At 54.0% G+C, this 19,717-nt stretch overlaps 1 protein-coding gene across 1 annotated transcript in view; it reads right to left on the bottom strand.

The window, feature by feature from the left end:
• Nucleotides 1-11,711: 11,711 nt before the first annotated feature.
• The window catches only part of LOC103590980 (Z-DNA-binding protein 1-like), a 26,359-nt gene continuing 18,353 nt past the window's right edge, over nt 11,712-19,717 (bottom strand). Inside the window, exons 10-11 of the mRNA XM_008573344.1 lie at nt 12,562-12,707; nt 11,712-11,906 (exon numbers count right to left, since the gene is read on the bottom strand). Coding sequence (XP_008571566.1) covers nt 11,712-11,906; nt 12,562-12,707 — 341 coding nt within the window. The remainder of the gene's footprint in view (nt 11,907-12,561; nt 12,708-19,717) is intronic.

Below are 19,717 nucleotides of genomic sequence, written 5' to 3'. Positions count from 1 at the left end.
GAACAGGGGATAAATTTAGACACCACTGTGTAACCACCACCCACATCAAGATCTAGAGCATTCATTCCATCAGCACCCCAGAAAGCTCCCTTGTACCTTTCCCTGTTACCCTGCCCCCAGCCCCAGGCAAGCACTGATCTTCTGAGGACACGTAGGTTTCCAGGGTAGACGTGGACTCATCCACTAAGGCTCTCTGTGTCCTGCATTTGCTCAGTGTCCTCGTGTGGGACTGGCTCCCTCCCTGGCACTGTCCCTTCCTTGCAAGCCTGCATCGCATGGGACAAGCCGTTCCCCTCTTCAGGGCCACCGGGCTGTTTCCAGTGTTGCCTGTTTTGAGTAAGGCTGCTGTGAATTCCTGCACTGTCTTTCTGAGCATTTTCCTGGGGTAAATACCTCTGAGGGGAGCCGCTGGGTCACAGGGCAAGTATAGGGTTAACTTTAGTGCCAAACAGATTTCTGAGTGACGGAGCTGCTTGGCATTGCCACCAGCAGCAGACAAGAGCTCTGGCTGTTCCGTTTCTCCCTCGCCAGCACTGAGTGTGTCTGCCGTTTCTATTACATCTGTTCTGGAGGATGTGTGGGCATCTCGCTGGAGACCCACCCTTTTAAATTCACAAAGTCTTCACTGGTACCAGAGGAAGGCAGGCTTTGGCCTTGTCTCACAAGCTGACGGGCAAGGAGCTCATCTTTGGGGCTGAATTCAGGAGCCGCATCCCTAGGAACTGCCTTCCAAACAGGGCTGAGGTTTGTTCCTGGGGCTGCTGAAGCTGAGACCCAGATATGCCCCTTCAGACACCCTCCTGTGGCTGCCCAGCGCACTCCAGACACCACCCACACTTCTTCCTGTGCCGGCAAGGCCCTGTGTGATCTGACCCTGGTTGCCTCTCTGTCCTCCCCTGGGGCCACTGTCCCACCTGCTAACCACGCTTTGGTCTTCTGGCCTGGGGTCAGGTCCCACCAGGACCTTTGCACAGCTCTTGCTTCTGCCTGGATCCCATCCTCCATGGGACCAACAGTCCCATCTGCAGGTAGACATGTGTTCAGGTGGAAGGAATCACACTGCTTCTGACAGCAGCAATCTTACTGTGGTCAGGTACTGGGTGCAGTGACCATGGTGGTCCCGTCGTGGACCTCATCTTATAGACCAGGAAACTGAGGCTCAGCATGGTCACCGTAACTGCCCAAGGCCATGCCACAATTAAGGGGCAGAGAGGAGACCTGCCTTAGTCTCAAGCCTGTGGGATCATGCTCTCCTTGGGTAGAAACCCTGAAAGGTCTGGGGTCTTGTTGGAGAGGAAGCTGGCTTCAGGCAAAGGTGAGATATGAAATGCCTCACCTTGGGATTCTCATCTTCCAAGTAGGGCAAAAGGAAAGCGCTCGCCTTTTCCTCTTCTGGAGACCATCTCCCCATTTCTCAACTCACGGAATGAACTTTCCAAGTTCTGGGCTCTCTGGCTTCCTTGGCTTCAGCCAGCACCATGGGTGAATGTTTCATTGGAACAGGGGGCTTTTGAAGTTCACACATGAGAGACAGCCCCCACCCCAGTGGACTTCCCCACATGTCTGGAGCCCCCTCTCCATCCTGGGACGAGGCCAGCCCCCAGGACTATCAACATCTCAGAGGTCAAAGCCCCACAAGGTGGGAAAACCTGAAGCAAACTTTGCCCATGGGAACCAGTCCATCCAGGGCAGGCTATTGACAGAGATACGGTCCCTCTACCCCCTGCTCCCGGCAGCCCTGCCTTCTGTCCCCAGAGCTGAGGGCACGAATAGCACCAGTCATTTCTCACAAGGTCCTGCCAGCAGCTCTGATTCCTATTTATGAATATTGATGCCACCCATAAGCCCCCCAAATCAACTCCCCAAAAAGCAGTCACCTCAGATGTCCCCCTGTTGAGGTAAAAGTTTGTTGTCCTAGACTTCTAAAGTCCGAAAAAGAACCTTAGCAACACAGGCACGTCTCCTGGGCAGACGTGTGCGTCATAGAAGGCTTGGAGGCTGGTGATTGGGCTGTCTTTGCTGCAGTGAGTCAGGTCCCCAAACGCTTGAAAAACAACATAATGTATTCCTGTCTGCAGCTCTGAGCAAAAGCTCATTTCGTGTCCTGTGTTTCCATTTCCTGAGGATTAATAAGTGTGGAGGGGGACTCAGGCTTCGTGCCGAATATTTATTTAGTCAATATACACATCAATTTAGCAAATTAGAGATTGCAAGCCATTTCTAAGCAATGCTGTAAAAATAATAGCTGTACTTTAAACTTGTAATGGATGGATTTTGGTGGTGGTGGTGGGGTGGCCACTACGTGCCTGGCACTTTGTAAGCACAAAGAAGTTTAGTTCCCCTTAAACTTCAGTGAATGTCTGAGTGATTGGGGATGTTTGTTAAGAAAACAGACGTCCGGATCCACTGCCTGGGGTACAAGGTGAAGGGTCTGGGTTGGGAATTCTGAAACACATCTGGAGAAGATGGGGAGTGGGCTTTGGGTGAAGTGGCCCTGTGTTCACCTCCTGCCTGTGTAGGACAGGGATTCTCAGCCTCGGCACTGTTGACATTTGGGGCTGGATGGTCTTCTGTGGTGGGGGCTGTCCTGTGCATTGTAGGATGTTTAGCAGCATCCCTGGTCTCTGCCCATGAGATGCCATTAACTGCAGCCCCCTCTTCAGTTGTGACAATCAGAAATGTCTCCAGACATTGACACAGTCCTCTTGGGGGGCAACATCTCCCTCAGTGGAGATCTACTGGTGTAGGGCAAGGTTCTCAGGCTCTCTGAGCCTCATTTTTTCACAGAGACCCACATTTCACAGGTGAGAAAAACGTTCCTCAGAAAGGTGCCATGACCTGCCCAGGGTACACCACCAGCATGTGGCCAAGCTGGGGTCCTTGGAAAGGTCAGTGGCTCCTTCTCATTCCTCAAGCCTCGGTCAAACGTCAGCTCCTCAGAAGGTCTCTCTGCATCTCCCTGGACAAGGGTAGGTTTTCACCTGTCCCTCCCCACCACTCTTTTGCATCGCTCTAACATGTTCCACAGGACCTGGCCCAATTAGCATCATGTTTCTATTGACTTGGTTCTTTTCTGTCCCCCTGTGGGAATGGGGGCCCACCAAGGTGGGACTTTCCCAAGCTTTCTCCCTGCTGTTCCCCCTGTCCTGGCACATTGGAGATGAATGAAAGAACAATAAAATGGCTCACCTGCAGGGTTACCAAGGCAGAGCTGCCAGTTGCCTCCTACCACCCATTCTCCCCATACTCTTTAGTAATGAAGCCCCCAATTTTTTGCTCCTGGGTACATGGCTGTATAGCCAAGTGCTGGACAATGGGATGTAAGTGGAAGTCTTATGTGAGGCCTTCCAGCAAGTGTCCGTACAGGGGGAAGCAAGCTCTTCCTTATCCCTTATCCCTTTCTCTGATGGCTGGAGTGGTTCCATGATGGCTGGAGCGCAAGCAGCCACCTTGGACTATGAGGTGGAAGTTGTTGAGGATGGAGGGGCAGCAAGGTAGAAGGGACCTGGTCTTTGGTGACTTTTGGAAGGTGCTTAACCACCCTGAGCTTCTGCCTCTGGGCTCCTGTTACATGAGGGAGAAATCTCCTGCTTTGATTAAGCCACTCTTTTGCTGGGACTCTGTTCCATGCACCACAATGAATCCTAACCAATGTTCTAGGCTTTTGGGAGTGTCCAGCATGGAAGAGAGAGCAGATGTTAGTTCTGTCCAGGCTGTTCTCAGATCAATGGGTTCCATGGGGCTCTTCAGTTAGAAGGCACTCCCACCTACACTGCTGAGGTTAATCTGCCCATATCCCAAGGTCAGAGGGTCACTAGTGGCCTCAGATAAGAGGTGCAGTGCAGAGGGTCAGAGGGAAGACACAGTGGGTAAAGAATGGGCTGGGATCAAGCCCTGTGATGCCAGCTCATGAACCAGTGTTTCTACGATGACCTTACTGCCTCTCTGGTTCTCAGCTGTGTGCCTGCATTCATCACTCAGTGAGTGCCTACACCATGCTTGCTAAAGGCTGGGGACAGCAGAGTAAACTATGGCTTCGGGAATCCCAGGGCAAAACCGACTAGTGGGAGGAGACAGACCATGAGCCAACAAACAGGGAAACAGATATGGAGAGTATAAAGTGCTGGGCAAGGAGCAGCTGGGGAGATGGATTTGAGAGTGACAAGTGGGTGGCTTCAGAGAGGAGAGACAGGAAAGTGCTCTCTGGGCAGGGGAGGTGGTGTTGAGACCTGAGGAAGTGGGGAGTGAGGCCTGTGGGAAGCAGGGAACAGCTCTCCAGGCAGAGGGAAGAGCCAGTGTAAAGGCTTTTGGCCCAGAGTGAACCAGGCATGTGAGGGGACTGGGAAGATGGCCAGGTAGGCTGGAATGGGAGAGTCAGCCTTGAAGAAGATTCAGTTGGGGGCCCAGTCATGTGGGCCTTTGCCAGGGAATTATAAGAAGAGCTGGTACTACACAAGCTCTTACCCAGGCTTTATGTATTGTAGCTGATAGTTGCGGTAACTACTCGTGTGCCCTTGGCAATCACTGAGGGGTGACCAACGGCAAACACCTGTGACTTCCTCGACCACCGGAGCTGCTCTTCCTGTACACAGAGCAGGCTGTCCACCACCCCCCAAACCCCAGGAGCAGCCTTCAACCAGTGACTGCTAAGCTCGCTGGATAAATACCTCAGCTCCTCACCTCCCAGCTGGGATAACCTTGACCTTAAGGTCATTGATGGTGTGTTTTGCATTGGATCCAGAGCTCCCCAGTAGGATTGTTCCCACAGGGATGACCTACCTTGCTACGTAAGGTGCCTATGCTGCCCCCCTCCCCTTCTCTGTCTCACTCTGCTCCCCCTTTCCTGCCAGGGCTGACTGGGGCAACTCACATCCTTGTGTCCTGGCTGATCCCGGGAGAAGCCAACCCAAGATGCAGAATCAGCTCATTTAATTCTCACAATGACCCCAGAAAGGAGACACTATTAGTGCTCCCAGTTTACGGAAAAGCAAACCAAACTGATGCACAGAGAAGCCGTCACTTGCTCAAGGACACACTGGAAGTGGCAAAGCAGGGACTTGAACTGAGTCTGGCTCCTGAGCCTGTACGTTGACCGCCCTGCCCTGCAGCACAATCTGTACTTGCTTCTGATTTCGATTGTAAGTCAGCATAGGGCCGTAGTCCTTCCCCAGCAGCAGCAGCAGTACCTGGGAACTTGTCACAAACAGCAATTTGAGGGCCCCACCCCAGACCTGTTGAATCAGGCTCTGGGGGTGGGGCATAGGATCTCCTTCCAGAAGATTCTAGTATATGTCCAAGTTTGAGAACCACTGGCGTAGATGAGTGGTGTAGGCATGACCTGACTTACAGTTTTAAAAGGCCCCTCTGGCTGTTGTGCAGGGATGAATGGGAGGTGGCAGAGGGGGTCTCCGTCCCAGGGACACGTGGGCCATGAGAGTGGAAAAGTGTCAGATTCAGGCCACACAGGTTGAACTGACTCGGAGATGGATAGGACGTCAGAGGAGAGGCAAACAAGAACCAGAGCTGACCCCTAGGTTTCTGGCTCCGCCAGTGAGTGGGTACAGGTGCCATCAACAGAGCAGAGAACATTGGGGGGAAGCTGAGTGTGTGGGGGGGGTTCATGTTAAAATGAGTGGCTGGGATGCTTCCAAGGGGGCTGCCAGTGCCAGTGCATCCCCCTCCCCAACCTCCCGTCTTCCAGAAGCAAAGCTCTCCCTGAGGACAAAGCCCAATTGAGCAACCCTGGGAGGAGGGTGGGGAGAGGCAGAGGCCAGAGGCTGCTTGGGTGGGAGGGTGGCACACACGCTCCAAAGTCCAGCCCCGTGGCCTGTGCAGGGAGCAGATTATGGTGCCCGGATGGTTGGTTCTGCCAGGGAACCTCTGCCCCCGGTGGGGATGAGCAGGCCGGGCCCAGCCCAGTCCACACTCCCGTTGTGATGACCCGACTCCAAAACACCCAGTTCTCAGGAAAAACAGGTTGGTAGCTGTGTTTCACAATTGCATCCCAAAGCTTTCAAAACATGGTCGCCCACCCAAACATGGAAGCCTCCCAGGAAGGCCACAGCCCGGCTGTCCTAGGGAGACTTTGGCTGGGACACCAGGGGTCTCACGGTGAATATCCACACTGGAGAATGGAGTTATCCTAACAACATTGACTGATTTTTTAAAAAATAGGTAATCATTTTTAAAAAGGGTTTTAGAATAATTTTATTGTTTAATTGTGCACTGTATTCAGGGAAACAATCTTCAATATGACACAGGATGCATGTGTGAGAGTGGGCTGGAGGAATGGAAGTAGGTGTGACCATGTTTGGCTACCAACAGGCAAGGTGGCCCTCCAAGCTCAGTGGAAGACATCTGAGGGTGGGCCGGTCAGGCTGGAAAGGTAGATGTGAATTCACTGAGGAGAGGAGTGAGATTCCTCAGGACCAGCAGGCAGAGAATGAAAACAGTCACTCATCTATGGAACGGGCTTTGGTTTTGTCTAATCTGACATAACACGTACTAGTTGAGCCCCCGGCAGGTGCAGGCACTGCTGTACACATGGAGATACAACGGAGAACCAGACTGACGTAGCCCAGTCCATGGAGTACGCCTGCTGGTGGGCACGGCTTAGAGATATGAGATCGTGGAGGTCCTGAGATGGGAGGAGACCTGCCGAGGTCACACAGAGCCCAATTGGAGTCTCAGACCCCGACTTCCAGCCCCGTGCCCTTTCAGCCTGTCCTTGAGCAGGTACTCTTTGGGAACAGACTTCAGGCCTACCAGGTGGCTCCTCACATCCTCCTGGGCGCTGGGGTGAATCTGAAGCAGAAAGGAGTAAACTGTCCACCCCATGGATTCTTCCAGAAGAAAGAGAGACATATTCTTGTGGCTGGTGGAATTTTGGGTGGGAGAACCTGTTATTCTCCCATCTGTCTACATACAGAAAGAGGTTTCTCAATTTGGGACTGAATCTAGGACAGAGGGAAGACAAAGGGCCCTCAGGCGGCTCCCCTTTGGGTGTCCCTAAATATGTGTCCTGTGCTCACAAGAGGTGTGGGATTAATTTAGACCTAGAGTGGAGAAGACTGCTGTCAGGATTTAGCCTCCTTTCTTGGCCTAAGCAATTCTGCTCCAGCCCAAACTTGCTCTACGAATCCAAAGCCCTTTGCGGCATGGCTGTACCTCCTTAGAAGGCATCTTAGGGAGCGTCTCCCATTGTCCAAACATATTCAGCAAAGAAGTCTTATCCCCAGCCAGGTAATTTATCCTGGGATTTCTTGCAACCACAAACACACTCTCCCTGGAAGGAGCTTTGATAAATGTGGATTTCTCCATGTTCACAGATGTTTTAGCATCAGAGCAGCTACGGCCCACGGAAGCATCTAGACTCACTCCTTAATTGGTCTCTAACTTAATCCTAAGCCTTCAGCACTCTCTTTACCTGGGCATTTCTTTTTCATGCTATGCACTTGGACATATAAACAAAGCCACAGATTCGTATAATTCAGGACCTGAAGGGACCTTTAAAAAATAACCAATACCTGTTGAGTGCTGTGAGCCAGGCACTGTGCTAAACTCTTGACCCAGAACTCGTTTAACCCCCATTGTAAAACAGCTGCCTTAGGGAGCTGTCCAGTCCAAACTCCCCCAAGGACAGGCCACTTCAGGGCCATGGACAAGAGGCATACACCCCTGAACAATCCACTTTTCTCTCCCATCCAGCTGTGGAGTAACTCTGCCCGACAGTGCCAACAGCAACAGTCCCGCTCTGAGTCCTGAAGGTCTTTGGATCTACATTTCAGGCAGCAGTTGCAGGCATCCTCCCTGTGATAAGGAACATCCCCTAGCCTCAGAGGCTCCTCCTTGGTCCTGCTGTCCCGGCCTGAGTGGCTCAACCCTTGCCTACCTGACCCAGTGCCCCAAACAGACCAGGTCTTTTAAGGAGGCTGTTGTGGTTCTACCTACAGTGTCCCTGATGTCACCTGACATTAATCAGGGGGTAAGAGGAGGCAAGAAGGAGAGAAGGGGCATTACCCCATGAGCTTGGACCCTTAGGCTGGTCCTGCAGACCCCACTATGTCCTGGGGACCCTGGGGGGTTTCAGTCAAGCACAGTCCCTGCTGCCTTTGGGGTAGCGATAAAGCCACACCTACACAGCACTCCCCACGTGCCAAGCATGTTCCGAGCCCCGGGCAAGCTCAGCCCCTGTGCTCTAGTCAGCAGCCTGGGAGGTGGGGGCAGCCTCCCCACACTGGCTGCTGGCTCATGGGGCTGTGGTGAGAATTAAATGCGACGGTACATGTGAAGGGCTGAGCACAGGGCCTGGTGCTGGTGAGCTACAACAGGTGCACACTCTTATCAGTCCCATTTTACAGAAGGGGAAACTGAGGCCAGAGATGGTAAGTTACCGGGCTAGGGTTTACGATCGGTTCTCCTGAGCCCTGGTCTGGTGCTCTTTGTGGAGCTGAACCCTAGACAGTAACCCAGACCCTGAGCAAGTGTCCAGGGAATCAGATCAACGACAAGAATGATAAAAACAAGGACATACGTTCCAGGTCCCTTCTGGGAGCCGGCCCCACAGAGGCACTTTCTGAGCCTGCACGATTAGGGAGGGTTATCACCGTCCTCGTTGTACAGAGCGGGACTCTAGGATTCAGGGTGACGAGACCCTGCCTGAGGTCATAGAGGAAGGCAGGATCTCAATTCAGTTCTCTCAAACAACTGAACTTAGTGCTTAACAACCCTCAGTGCTATCCTCACTGCCCCCTCCCCAGAAAGTCAACCCCAGCCCCATCAAGGCAGACTCCCAAGGACTGCACCCTTTCTGCTGACACCCCCAGGACATGCCCAGAGGTGGCCGCAGCCTAGGATGTTGGTGGCTGGAGGGTGTCATGGGGAAGGGTGCAGATCTGGCAGACAGTCACACCTCCCAGGCCCACAACCTGCAGTGCTGCCTTCCAGCACGTGGCCCGGGGCCGATCATCCACCCGCTCTGAGCGCAGCTCCCTGAGTTGGATGGTTAGAGCAGCACAGGGCAGCTGTGGTCGAACCCAGCTAGTGTGGCTCCCAGTCTGTCCTGGCTTCTGGTCCGCCTCCCTGCCCTGTCCTGGAGCTGTCGAGAGGATGAAGTTGGGCTGCATGTGTAAAACTCTTAGCGTGGCTCAGCAGGCAGCAGGCTCCAGCACGCCCCACTCTTGCTGGGCACAGTCCCACCCGGTGCCGCCCACACCCTCTGCATCCTGGGCTGTGTTCTGACCGGGGCTTGGCTTCCTGCATGAGAGCTGCCTGCTCAGAGGAGATGTCGCGGGAAGAGGACTGAAGCTGGGGGAGCTGCCCTCTGTAAGTCTCTGGCCCACTGGGCTCCTGGCCTACGAGTTACCCCCTCCCCAGAAATGCCTCCAGGTTTAACAACAACCGTGTGCTTGAGAAAATCACCAGCGCCCACCCCCCACTCGCCATGTGCCATCCAGTTTTGGGGGGGTTTGCTGCACTGGCAGGTGATGGTGGGGTGTCTACCCCATGTCCCCTTCGCCATCTGCCTCCCTCTTTGCAAGGCCTTGGTTTTCTTTACCGAAGTCCTGGGCAGTGGGGAAGGCCTGGGATGGGGTGAGGCTGCTCCCAGCCAACCCAAAGCCAGTGTCTCTGAGAGCACAGAAATTTCCAGTTAGAGATCCAGTCCCAGCCAGTTCAGTTAATCATTCCCTGTCTATTCAGGACTCTGCCTGGATGAATTTTCCAGGCCATAGGAGGGTCCCAGGTCCATTATGACAACTGACCGTGAACATTCTCACAGGGGTGCTTTAGTGACCTATCCAAGGCAGGGGCAGGTGCAGGGTCAGGGGTGGAGTGAGCTACCAGCCTGCAGCTGGATGTATGGGGGTGGGGGGGTGCCCTGCTAGAGACGTGGGAAGGGAACTCATCGTGGGCTTGGGTGACACCCCTTTCCCCACACTCCCTACAGAGCCAGATGGGGTGGGATGCAGTTAGATGAGAGGTTGGGCTGCCTGGGAGACAGTCCCAACAGCCTACAAAGAGGGCCAGAGTCTCCTTAGCAACGTGGGCACCGCTGTTCATTCACTCACCACACTGAGCACCTGGCTGTGCAGGGGCTGCTGGATGTGAACACGAATGAGAAAGTAAAACATGGCTAAAGGATGGATGAGATGAAAAGGAAATGCCCACATCCACCTCTCAGGGAAGGCCACTGAGGCTCCTCAAGGTTAGACTGTGCCCAGGGCCCCGGGCCAGGAAATGGCAGAGGAGGTCAAACCTTCTGAGCCAGGTGTGGGGACAGGCCCAGGATGGAGGTGAGCAAGCTGCATGTGCCCTCGGTCCAGCTGCCAGTTCCCCACCACGTGCTGTGGGGCGGCTGGAGACTGTCAGACCCCAGGATCACAGACCCTAAGTGCCCGGGCAGCAGGTGCAGTGTGGCCCTACAAGGGTCACGAAGCTCCTGCAAGCGAGTCTGTGAGGCTGTCTGGAAGAGGGGCACTTGAGCTGTGTTCTCGAAGGTGAAGCCACGAGCCACACAAAGAAGTGGAAAGGGCACCCCTGAAAGGGAACAGCATCAGCGGGAGGCTTGAGGCCAGGCGGGGCGAGGCGGGCCCAGGACTGGACGCAGGAGTGTGTCTGGCATGCGGAGCTCAGGGGGGAGCAGGAGCGGGTGGAGGGCCGGGTCTGGCTGGGTCCTCATCCTGGGGGCAATAGGGAGCAACTGAGGGTTAGGGTGACGGAGTGACGGGACTGGAGTTGCACCCTCTGAGGTTCCCTGAATGCTGAGTGGAGAATGGACGGTGGGGTCAAGAGGAACCTTGGGAGCCCAGTGGGGAGGCTGATTCAGAGAAAGATGGAGGGGCTTCACGAGGGTGGTTTCGGAAGTGGGGAGAAGGGGTGAGTGTGGAGAGATTCTAACAACTGAGTTTTGACGGGACCCTCCTCAGGGAGGCTTCTCTAGGAGGGGAGAAAATCTGCCCAGGCTGCTGAGTAGGGGTTGGGGACACCGACAGCCCAGGCAGGCCCTTCCCTGCTCCTGGGGCACCAGAAGGGGGCTGACCCCCAGAAGGCCTGTTTCTTCCCATCTTACCAAGGAGGAGGCAGGACCCCCTCGGAGCAACAGAAAGGACGAGCAGGAGGACGGGGCTTGGCACCAGGTTCTTCCCCAGCCCTCACCAGCAGAGGGCAAGCTGGTGGGGGCACAGGGTGGGCTGGGTGTTGGGGCTGCACTTGGGCTGTGCACATGGTGGGGCCAGGAAGGGTGCATGAGCTGGGCTTGAGGTTCAGAGATCAGGGGCAGAAATGCAGTTTGATCTGGGCCTTGAATGTCTGTAGAGGAGCGGGTGGGTCAGGAGGTGGGAGGGGGTTTGTCATCCCCCCACCCCACCCTTGTAGCCCCTCATCTAAGGCAGAAAGTTTCTGGACAATCTATGCTATGTCCAGCCCCTTGCCTTAGGTGTCCCCTGTCCAAAGCTGGAATCAGCCAGAAAAATCAATGCTTAACCTGATAACTCCAAGAGGGACATCGGCCACCACGTCAGCACTTTACTGAGACCTGTGTTTTGTAAATATCTCAGCTTGGAATGAAGTCCTTGTTCAAAGTCCCCCACCAGTCCGTGAGATTGAACACGAGTTGAGGTCCAGAGTCCACGTGCCTGACTCCGTATGGGGGCGCTTGGCAGCAGAGGAAGTGGGTTCAGAGACCACAGGGTGTACATGGTGCCGTGATCTTCCTACAGCTCTACCGTGGTCCCTGGGGAATCCGAGATGTGTCCAGGCTGCAGTGGCCCCTGTTCAGGGATCACAGCAGAGCAGGGGGGAGCTTCCAGGATGGGCACAGGGACCAGAGGAGGGAAGGGCTGGAACGTCATCCTGGGTCCCCCAGAGGAGGACACAAGGGTGAGGGGCATGGTCGCCGTCTTGAGGAGCTAGTGGTATAGTGGAACAAACAGGACATGAACTAAATCAACCTTCCACTGAGGTGTGAGATCGGATAGATGAGGATCCCCTGTTACAGATGAGGAAACTGAAGCTCAGTGGTCACCCAGCAGGCGGGTGGCAGAGCGGGGATGCGAAGCCAGGTGAGCCTGCACCTGAGCCCCACACTTCTCTGGGTGGAAACTCACCTCTCTTGGGGCTCCCTCTCTGCTCCTGCTGATGTTTTCTTGTCCAACAAACACACATTCACTTTCTCTGAATCAGGCCTGTCCAAGCAAGACAGGTGTCTGTCTGTGCTTCCTGAACCTCCATAGCAACCCTGCAAGGTTGGTACTGATGGGAAACCAAGCACAGAGAGGGTGGGCACTTACCCAGGGCCACACAGCCTGGCTTGAACTACCAAGGAGGTTCTGGGGCAAAGCTCATGTCCTCCAGACAAGGTGGGAGAGAAAGCCTCAATTTACCCTGCAGCCTCAGCTCCTGGAAAGGGCCAAATTTAGGAACTGCTCCTGCCCCTCTCCTAGCCTCGCCCCTGGGCCCCTGTCATGTACTGGCTGCAGCTGAGACAGACGTCAGTCCCCAAGCTAGCCAGCCACAGCCTGCATCAGAGCCTCCTACTGAATTCCCCAACCACACCTGACCTACCTGTGCAGTGCCTGGGGTAGGGGTGGCATCCTTGTCCAGTCCATTAGCAGATGCTGACCCACACTGGGGACCGATGGTCCCCAATACAGGCTCAGCCCCCAGGATGGTGCTGCTACTCGAAGAAACACAGATGCCTTGGGCTGAACCTGAGGGCCTCAGGAAGTGTGCCATAGAGTTGACAGGACAGAGAGATGTTGACCTGGGGAAGGGCCCACGGTGGAGGTTCAGTGAGCAGCATTAGGAAGGGAGGCAGCCAGGCAGAAGGCACTGCCCGAGCAAAGGCCCGGAGGCTGGAAAGGGGTGTTTCTGGACTGCAGCCATCAGGGCCCAGGAGCAAATGAGGGAAAGGTGTAAGAGAGTGAAGACGTGTGTGGGGGGCCAAACACTGAGAGGCCCTGGCTGATCACCCCAGTTTCCAGACCCACGGGGCATCAGAGTCACCTGCAGGAGTTCATTCATTCATTCATTCATTTGTTCAGGAAATTGGTCCCTATGGTGGGCCAGACATTGTTTTCGGCACTGGAAAGACCACGGAGAACTGACAGAGGAGATCCCCGTTCTGGTGGCTGGGATTGTCATCAAAGAAGAGAGACCATAATCAAAGAAACAAGGAAATAAAGAGATCACAGAGTACTCTGGGTGCTCAGGACGAAACAGACCAGGCGGTGTGGCAGACAGTGGAGGGCCTCACTGAGAAGGGGACGTGTGAACTGAGACAGAAGATGAACCAGAAGACATGACTCACAGACAGCTGGAAGCTGCCAAAACTGAGGGACCTGGAAGCCCCTGCAGAAACTGGACACAAAGGCACTGAAGGTCACTTTGAGGCTACACACCTCTGGCCAAGCGGACATACATGCAGGGTGATCATCTGTGCTCTGCAAAAGAGCTGCCTAACTTGGGGGCCGGGGGTTCACAAAGATGGGGTGGGAGAGGGCTGGGGTATTAGAATCAGTTGAGTCTGATCGGGAGGCAGAGAGTTACCTCCATGACTGCCTATCTGTCCGGTGAAGTCCAAGTTTGGGCTCAGTTTGCAAAAACAAGACTGCAGGCGCCACCTGGTGGTCACAGCCATGGCTGTGGCCGCCTCAGCCTTGGTCAGTGTCCACCTTGTCCAGGGCGCAGGAGGCTGGCCCCTCAGGTCACCTCTGTCTTTGTAGATGTTTTTAGCTACCCAATTAATACATGTGCCTTGCAGATCAAGTAGAAAACCCAGATAAAGCCGGAAGAAAGCAACCACCTGGTATTTCGCACACAGAGCGAGCTTGTCTTCACAGGTGCACTGATTTCCTTCTAGACTTTTCTCCACACATCCAGGTACTTCTTAATTCAAAAGTGAATGATCTCCTACAGAGAGTCTGCAACCTGCCGGCTGTTTCCCATGCATGCTAGATGGTGGATTTGTTTCTGTGCCAACAAATATTCTTTTACGACATAATTTGAGTAGTTGTGTGTGCCATTTGTGTGTGGCCAGAGAGTGACTTGGGCTGACTGAGTCCCTGTAAGTTGCATCGATTAGGAGCAAAGTGAGCTCTCCAGAGTTTTTTGTTTTTGCTTTTGCTTCCCTTGAGAAAGATTGGAATTTCAAGGCCCTCTTCATAGTGATGGGATGGCAGTTTTGGCACACCCACATTTGGGGGCAAACATCATGGCACTGGGGACCAAGCCCACTGGCCTTTCTGTGACAGTCGCCCCATGACCTGCCCAGGCTCCTCTTGGAGCTAGAGGGTCCTGACTACCCAGAGTAGACACACAGGCGTCGGGTGCCCAGGCAGGGGAGCAGTCAGAGCTCGGATTGGCTTGGGTGGTGAGTGAGCTTGCTCCTCTGAGCCTCAGTTTCCTCCTCTGCAAAATGGGCAAGACTGCAGTGTCATAGGGTTGTTTCGGGGATTCAGCAGGTGATCTCTATAAAGTTCTTCGTACAGGGCCAGCGTATGGTCAGCCCTTGGGAAATATCAGCCTTTGTTACCATTCCGGAGACCGTAGGGTGCAGGAACCAGCTCCAAGTCCCCCAGACCTGAGTGACATCACTAACTATGGGACTGGGGGCAAACTCTGGAGCCCTGGCCTGTTCTCATCACCTACAGAAGGCGGTCAGGGGCCGGCCTGGTGGCGCACTGCTACAGTGCGCCGCTTGGGAGCGCGGCGGCGCTCCCACCGAGGGTTCGGATCCCACATACAGACCGGCCGCTCACCGGTCCTGGTCCGGTACGGGCGCGACACTGAGGGTTGCGATCCGTTGCCAGTCACGGAAAAAGACAAAAAGGAAAAAAAAAAAAGAAGGCGGTCAGGATACCTCCTTGGGGGTTGTGGAGGAGACTGACTGACAGGCACTGCTCTAGGGTTCCCCACAGATGAATTCATTTAACCCCCTGCTTTGCAGATGGGGAAACTGAGGCTCAAGGAGATTGAACAACACTTCCAACGTCGCACATCTGGTAAGTGGCTGAGCCCTGTGGGGTCCTCCCTATGGAGAGGTTTTGTTGTGGAGGGGGATGTTTCTCTCCTGTGTCAGTGACCCTGTGACCTTTGAGGGGGGTGAGAGGGACGACACTGAGCAGAGTGTGGCCATGGCATTGTGTGTGTGACGTCAGATGTGGCTGCACTGTCTGGAGGCCCCAGCCCACCCCTGCCCACCCCTGCCGGGCACTGAGCTTTGTGTGTGTGTTGAGGACAGTGCTGAAATCAAGGTGGTGGGTTACTCAGGCCATGTCACAGCCCAGAGGGTGAAGACGCTGCCAGCCAGGACTGGACCTGGGCTAACTAGGGCCGGGGTGGCTTCTGAATCCATCCTATGTGAACCGATTGTCAGATTAAAACTAGAGGCTAGAACAAGAGTCAGAGGAGGAGGAAGGGGCCCGGGACAGGGGAGATGGAGAACAGGGCGGCCTCTGTGATGTGACATTTCAGGACGGGGATGGGGTGAGAGCGGAGCTGTCCACAGCTCTGATACGGCTGTTCCACTGAGGCTGACACCTGCTCATTCTGTCCAGAAAACGATCGCAAGAGGGAGGGACAATCATTATCCCACTTTACACATGTGGAAACTGAGGCACAGAGAGACTAGGTATCTGCCCAAGGTCACACAATTGGAAAATGATGGGGCTGAACTTTGAACCCGGGGTGGCCCCAAGTTTGTTCTTCTTGGCCCTCCACTGTCACGTGGACCTGGGGGGTGTCCACCTGTGTGGTGAGCCAATGGGTGGGATGAGGGCTGACTGTGTGTTCAGATGGGGTTGTCGCTCTTTGGGTCCTGCAAGTGAGTCACCATCCATCAGTGGGGGGGCCTCCAACCCTGATTCTGCACCATGCAGACTGGAGCATTTCCCAGAAATGGTGTGGTTTTCTTTTACACCCACTGGGGATGTCTTAACTCACTCTGTGTGAGCTATTCACTGGCTATGTGACCTTGGGCAAGTAGCTTCACCTCTCTGTGCCTCCATTTTTTTCATCATATGAAATGGGGTAAAAATCTCTTTCTTCACAGAGTTGTTGGAAGGATTAAGTGCATCAGTACATGTAGGAGTCTGATGAATATCTGCTGCTACTGTAGGGGACCAGGGCTGTGAAGCTACAGGTGACCTTGCAGGTGAGGTCCTTGGGGGCTCCTGCAGGAGCTGGACTGGGGACTTGTGGTGGGTGACCCAGGTTTCAGGGCTGTTCTCCATGAGGGAAGAAAATCAGCCCTTGGGAGTGCTGAGTTAGCGCCCCATCTTCCCAACTTTGGGGCACTGGCACCAGCCAGAAGGCCCCCAGGGAGGGCAATGAGGGAACTGAACCTGGGGTCTGTGGACAGGCTTTGGGTGCTGTGCACCACCCCAGACCATGGGGAAAACGTCATGTGTCTGGCCACTTTGGGGGTAGAGACAGGAGGGTTTGCCCAATTCCCCCACCTGACCCCGGGCCCAGACCCTGGAAGTTTACTAGCCCAGCTGGTTTGTGGTGGCCAGGTGGTCTGTGGCCAGCAGGTGGCGCTCGGCCCAAGGCTGTGAAAGTGCAGAGAGCCCGCGATGTTGGCCGGGCACCAGGCTCCTCCTGCCAGAGACTGGCCAGAGGATGGCGCTGGGCTGGGTGTATATCACGAAGATAACAGAATGAATGAGGCTTGGCACCACAGCCCCAGGTGTGTGTAACCTGTCACCTCAGGCAAGTCACATCACCTCTGAGCCTCAGTTTCCTCCTCTGTGAAGTAGTGCAGAAATAAGGACAGCACCGTCCCTGTGGAGCTCATCGTGAGGATGAAGGGACATCTTGCACAGTGATTCTCAGCCTTGGGAGCAGCTAACAAATACTGATGTCCCAGCCCCCCTACCCAGACTGATGATTGACCAACAGTTTCTGGGGCTGCTGGGGCCTGGATCCTGAATGGGGCCACCCACTGGGGTCACAATTATGGCTCCTGTCCTTCGATGCCCTTGGTGTGCCCAGCTGGGGGCAGGCCTGGACATCTCAGCACTTGGGCTCCTGTGTACTGAAAAGCCTTTAACAAAATTCCTGCCCAGGCCCCAGCCCCGGAGACCATTGGTCAATCATCAGTCGGGGGGCAGGGGGTGGGCCAGACATCAGCATTTGTTAGCTGCTCCTAAGGCTGAGAATCACTGTGCAAGATGTCCCTTCATCCTTATGATGAGCTCCACAGGGACAATGCCGTCCTTATTTCTGCATCACTTCACAGAGGTGGAAACTGAGGCTCAGAGGTGATGTGACTTGCCTGAGGTGACATTCAGGTTACACACACCTGGGGCTGTGGTGCCAAGCCCCATTCATTCTGTTATCTTCATGATATTAACAGCAACATCATCACCTACAGCAGTCATCCTCACCCTTGGCACAGAGGACATTTTGAGCTAGATGACTCTTCTTGGTGGGGGGCTGTCCTGTGCATTGTGGGATGTTTAGCAGTGTGGTAAGCTGAATATGCTCCCCACAATGATGTCTATGTCCTAATCCCCAGAACCTGTGAATGTGTTACCTTGTGAGGAAAAACAGACTTTGCAGAGGTGCTTAGATTAAGGATCCTGAGATGAGGAGGTTATCCCTGACTATCTGGATGGAAGCTGCTGCTGGGGGATGGCAGGCGTCACAAGTAGGGTGGGCAGAACCAGGACTCACCTCCCAGAATCTCACAGCCTCAGTCTAGACTCTATGGCCATACACCCCCACACCTGCCACCAGCAGGCAGAGCTGGGCAGACCAGGACTTTCTGGAGCCCTGCAGGCGGGCGAGGGGCACCAGGCCCCCCCCCACCATTTGGCACTCCTGCTGTCAGGGCTTTTCTGACTTTTTCCTTGCTGGGTGCTTCTCCAGAAGTAAGTGGATACTCAAGGATCCTTAGTGGGGCTGGGGTGAGGTAAGAGCAAGCGAGACTTGTGAGGGGAGCAGACCACAAAAAGCGGGGCCGCCAGCAAGACCCAGGCAGCTTCTGCGGCAACGTGCTTAAGAGCACTGGCTTAGTTAGGAGCCTGATAGCCTGGGTTCAAATCCTGTCTCTGTCTCTTGGGCAACTGCCTAAACTCCTTAAGCCTCAGTTTACCCCTCTGGGCAGTGGGCTCCCTGAGAATCAACCAGGGGCGGCTACTCTGTTCTGTGTGTCCACAACCTATTTGTTCAAGGCACCCCTATGTTACAGGGCCTCTTTCAGGAGGAGTGTTTTCACAGAATGCAAACCGCTGGTCCGGTCAGCCCCTTCTCGTCTGGTGCAGCGTGGCTGCCCATGGGCTGGTGACATTCTGCTTTCATCCATCAGAGCCGGGAGCCTGGAAGTTGGGAGTATTAAATCTTGAGTGATGGGTTGACCATCAGGACTGAAAAAATCTGGTTCTGAATCTGGAAGGCTGGGCATGGGCTCCACTTATCAGCTGTGTGGGCTGGGGTGAGCCATTTGCCCTCCGTGGGCCCCAATTTCCTCATCTGCATAAGACGAGAATTAAAGGGTGCTTAGAAAATGTCCTGTGCATAATAGGTCCCCCAGGTCTAGGCTCCCCCAAATTCAGGGGTGGGCCAGATTGGCTACAGCTAATGACTCAAATTCCCATGGCCAATTGGAGATGGTGAATCCTGGGGTGGTTCAGAAGCTGCTTTTGTCTCCTGTGGGAATGTGACATCTGGAACCACAGTCGCCACTTTGTCACTTAGCAGGACAGAACTTGCTGTGACTGGAGAGTCTCTATGTGGGACCTGAGAAAGCTGACTCTATGGGAAGCCAGACTGAGCAATGGAGAAAGAGCGGGTCCTGAGCACGTTGTTTGAGCTGCTGGATGGAGGCTGTACCTGAACTCTGTCTGCAAGAGCCAAAAACCCCCTGGGAAAAAAAGGACTGCTTTTTTTGTTTTAATTCAAAACTATCACTAGACCTGCAATATTCCATCCACAGCTTTTAACAAATGCCTAAACATACTCGTATTTTAAAAAATCTTGTTTCCATTTTTCCCACTTGAAACTTCATCCCCACATTCCCCTCACCGCCCATTCCAGCCAGAGCCAGTTGCTCTCAGTTTTCCACGCAGCCCCAGCTGCAGGCGTCTCACTGCTCCCCGGGCTGGGTACCCTTTTCCCACGTGGTCTTTCTTGGTGTGCCTCCTTGTTTTAAGACAGCGCATCCACCAGTCTCTTCTTGAGAAAGGGGACTTGGAAGGAATGTCTCTGAGCCATTTCATTGGAAAATATCCTTATCGACCCCCTGTCCTGATGAGCACTTTGCAGGGACACAGCGATGCCAATGTAAAGCACTTGCCAGAGAATCCTGAAGGCACTTTCCTCCGCTCGCCATGCTGCTCCTGAGCCGTCCTGTGCCAATGAACTCCCACTTGTGACCATCTTTGTTTCATCTCTGAAGGCTTTTAGAATCTTTCTCTATTTCTAGTTTTCTGAAATGCTAACAGGTGCCTTGGTTGGGGTTTTGTACTTATCGTGCTGACCACGAGGAAGTCTTTTCCAACGAGAAATTCATGGTCTTCCAGTTTGGGGAAGAAAAAAAAATTTTTTTGATAACTTATACCTTCTACCTTTTCCATACTTTCTACTTATGAGATATAGGACTACTCAATTAATCGTGCACATTTCTCTTTTCCTCCTGCTATCGTCCATGTTATAAGGAAATCTTTATCTACTATGTGGGAAACTTTCTCAACTTTTTCTTCCAACTCTTCTACTGCTT

The sequence above is a fragment of the Galeopterus variegatus genome, unplaced genomic scaffold (assembly GCF_000696425.1).
Source record: "Galeopterus variegatus unplaced genomic scaffold, G_variegatus-3.0.2 Scaffold906, whole genome shotgun sequence".
In the NCBI taxonomy this organism is placed as follows: domain Eukaryota; kingdom Metazoa; phylum Chordata; class Mammalia; order Dermoptera; family Cynocephalidae; genus Galeopterus; species Galeopterus variegatus.
This window is presented reverse-complemented; position numbering and strand designations above follow the sequence as displayed.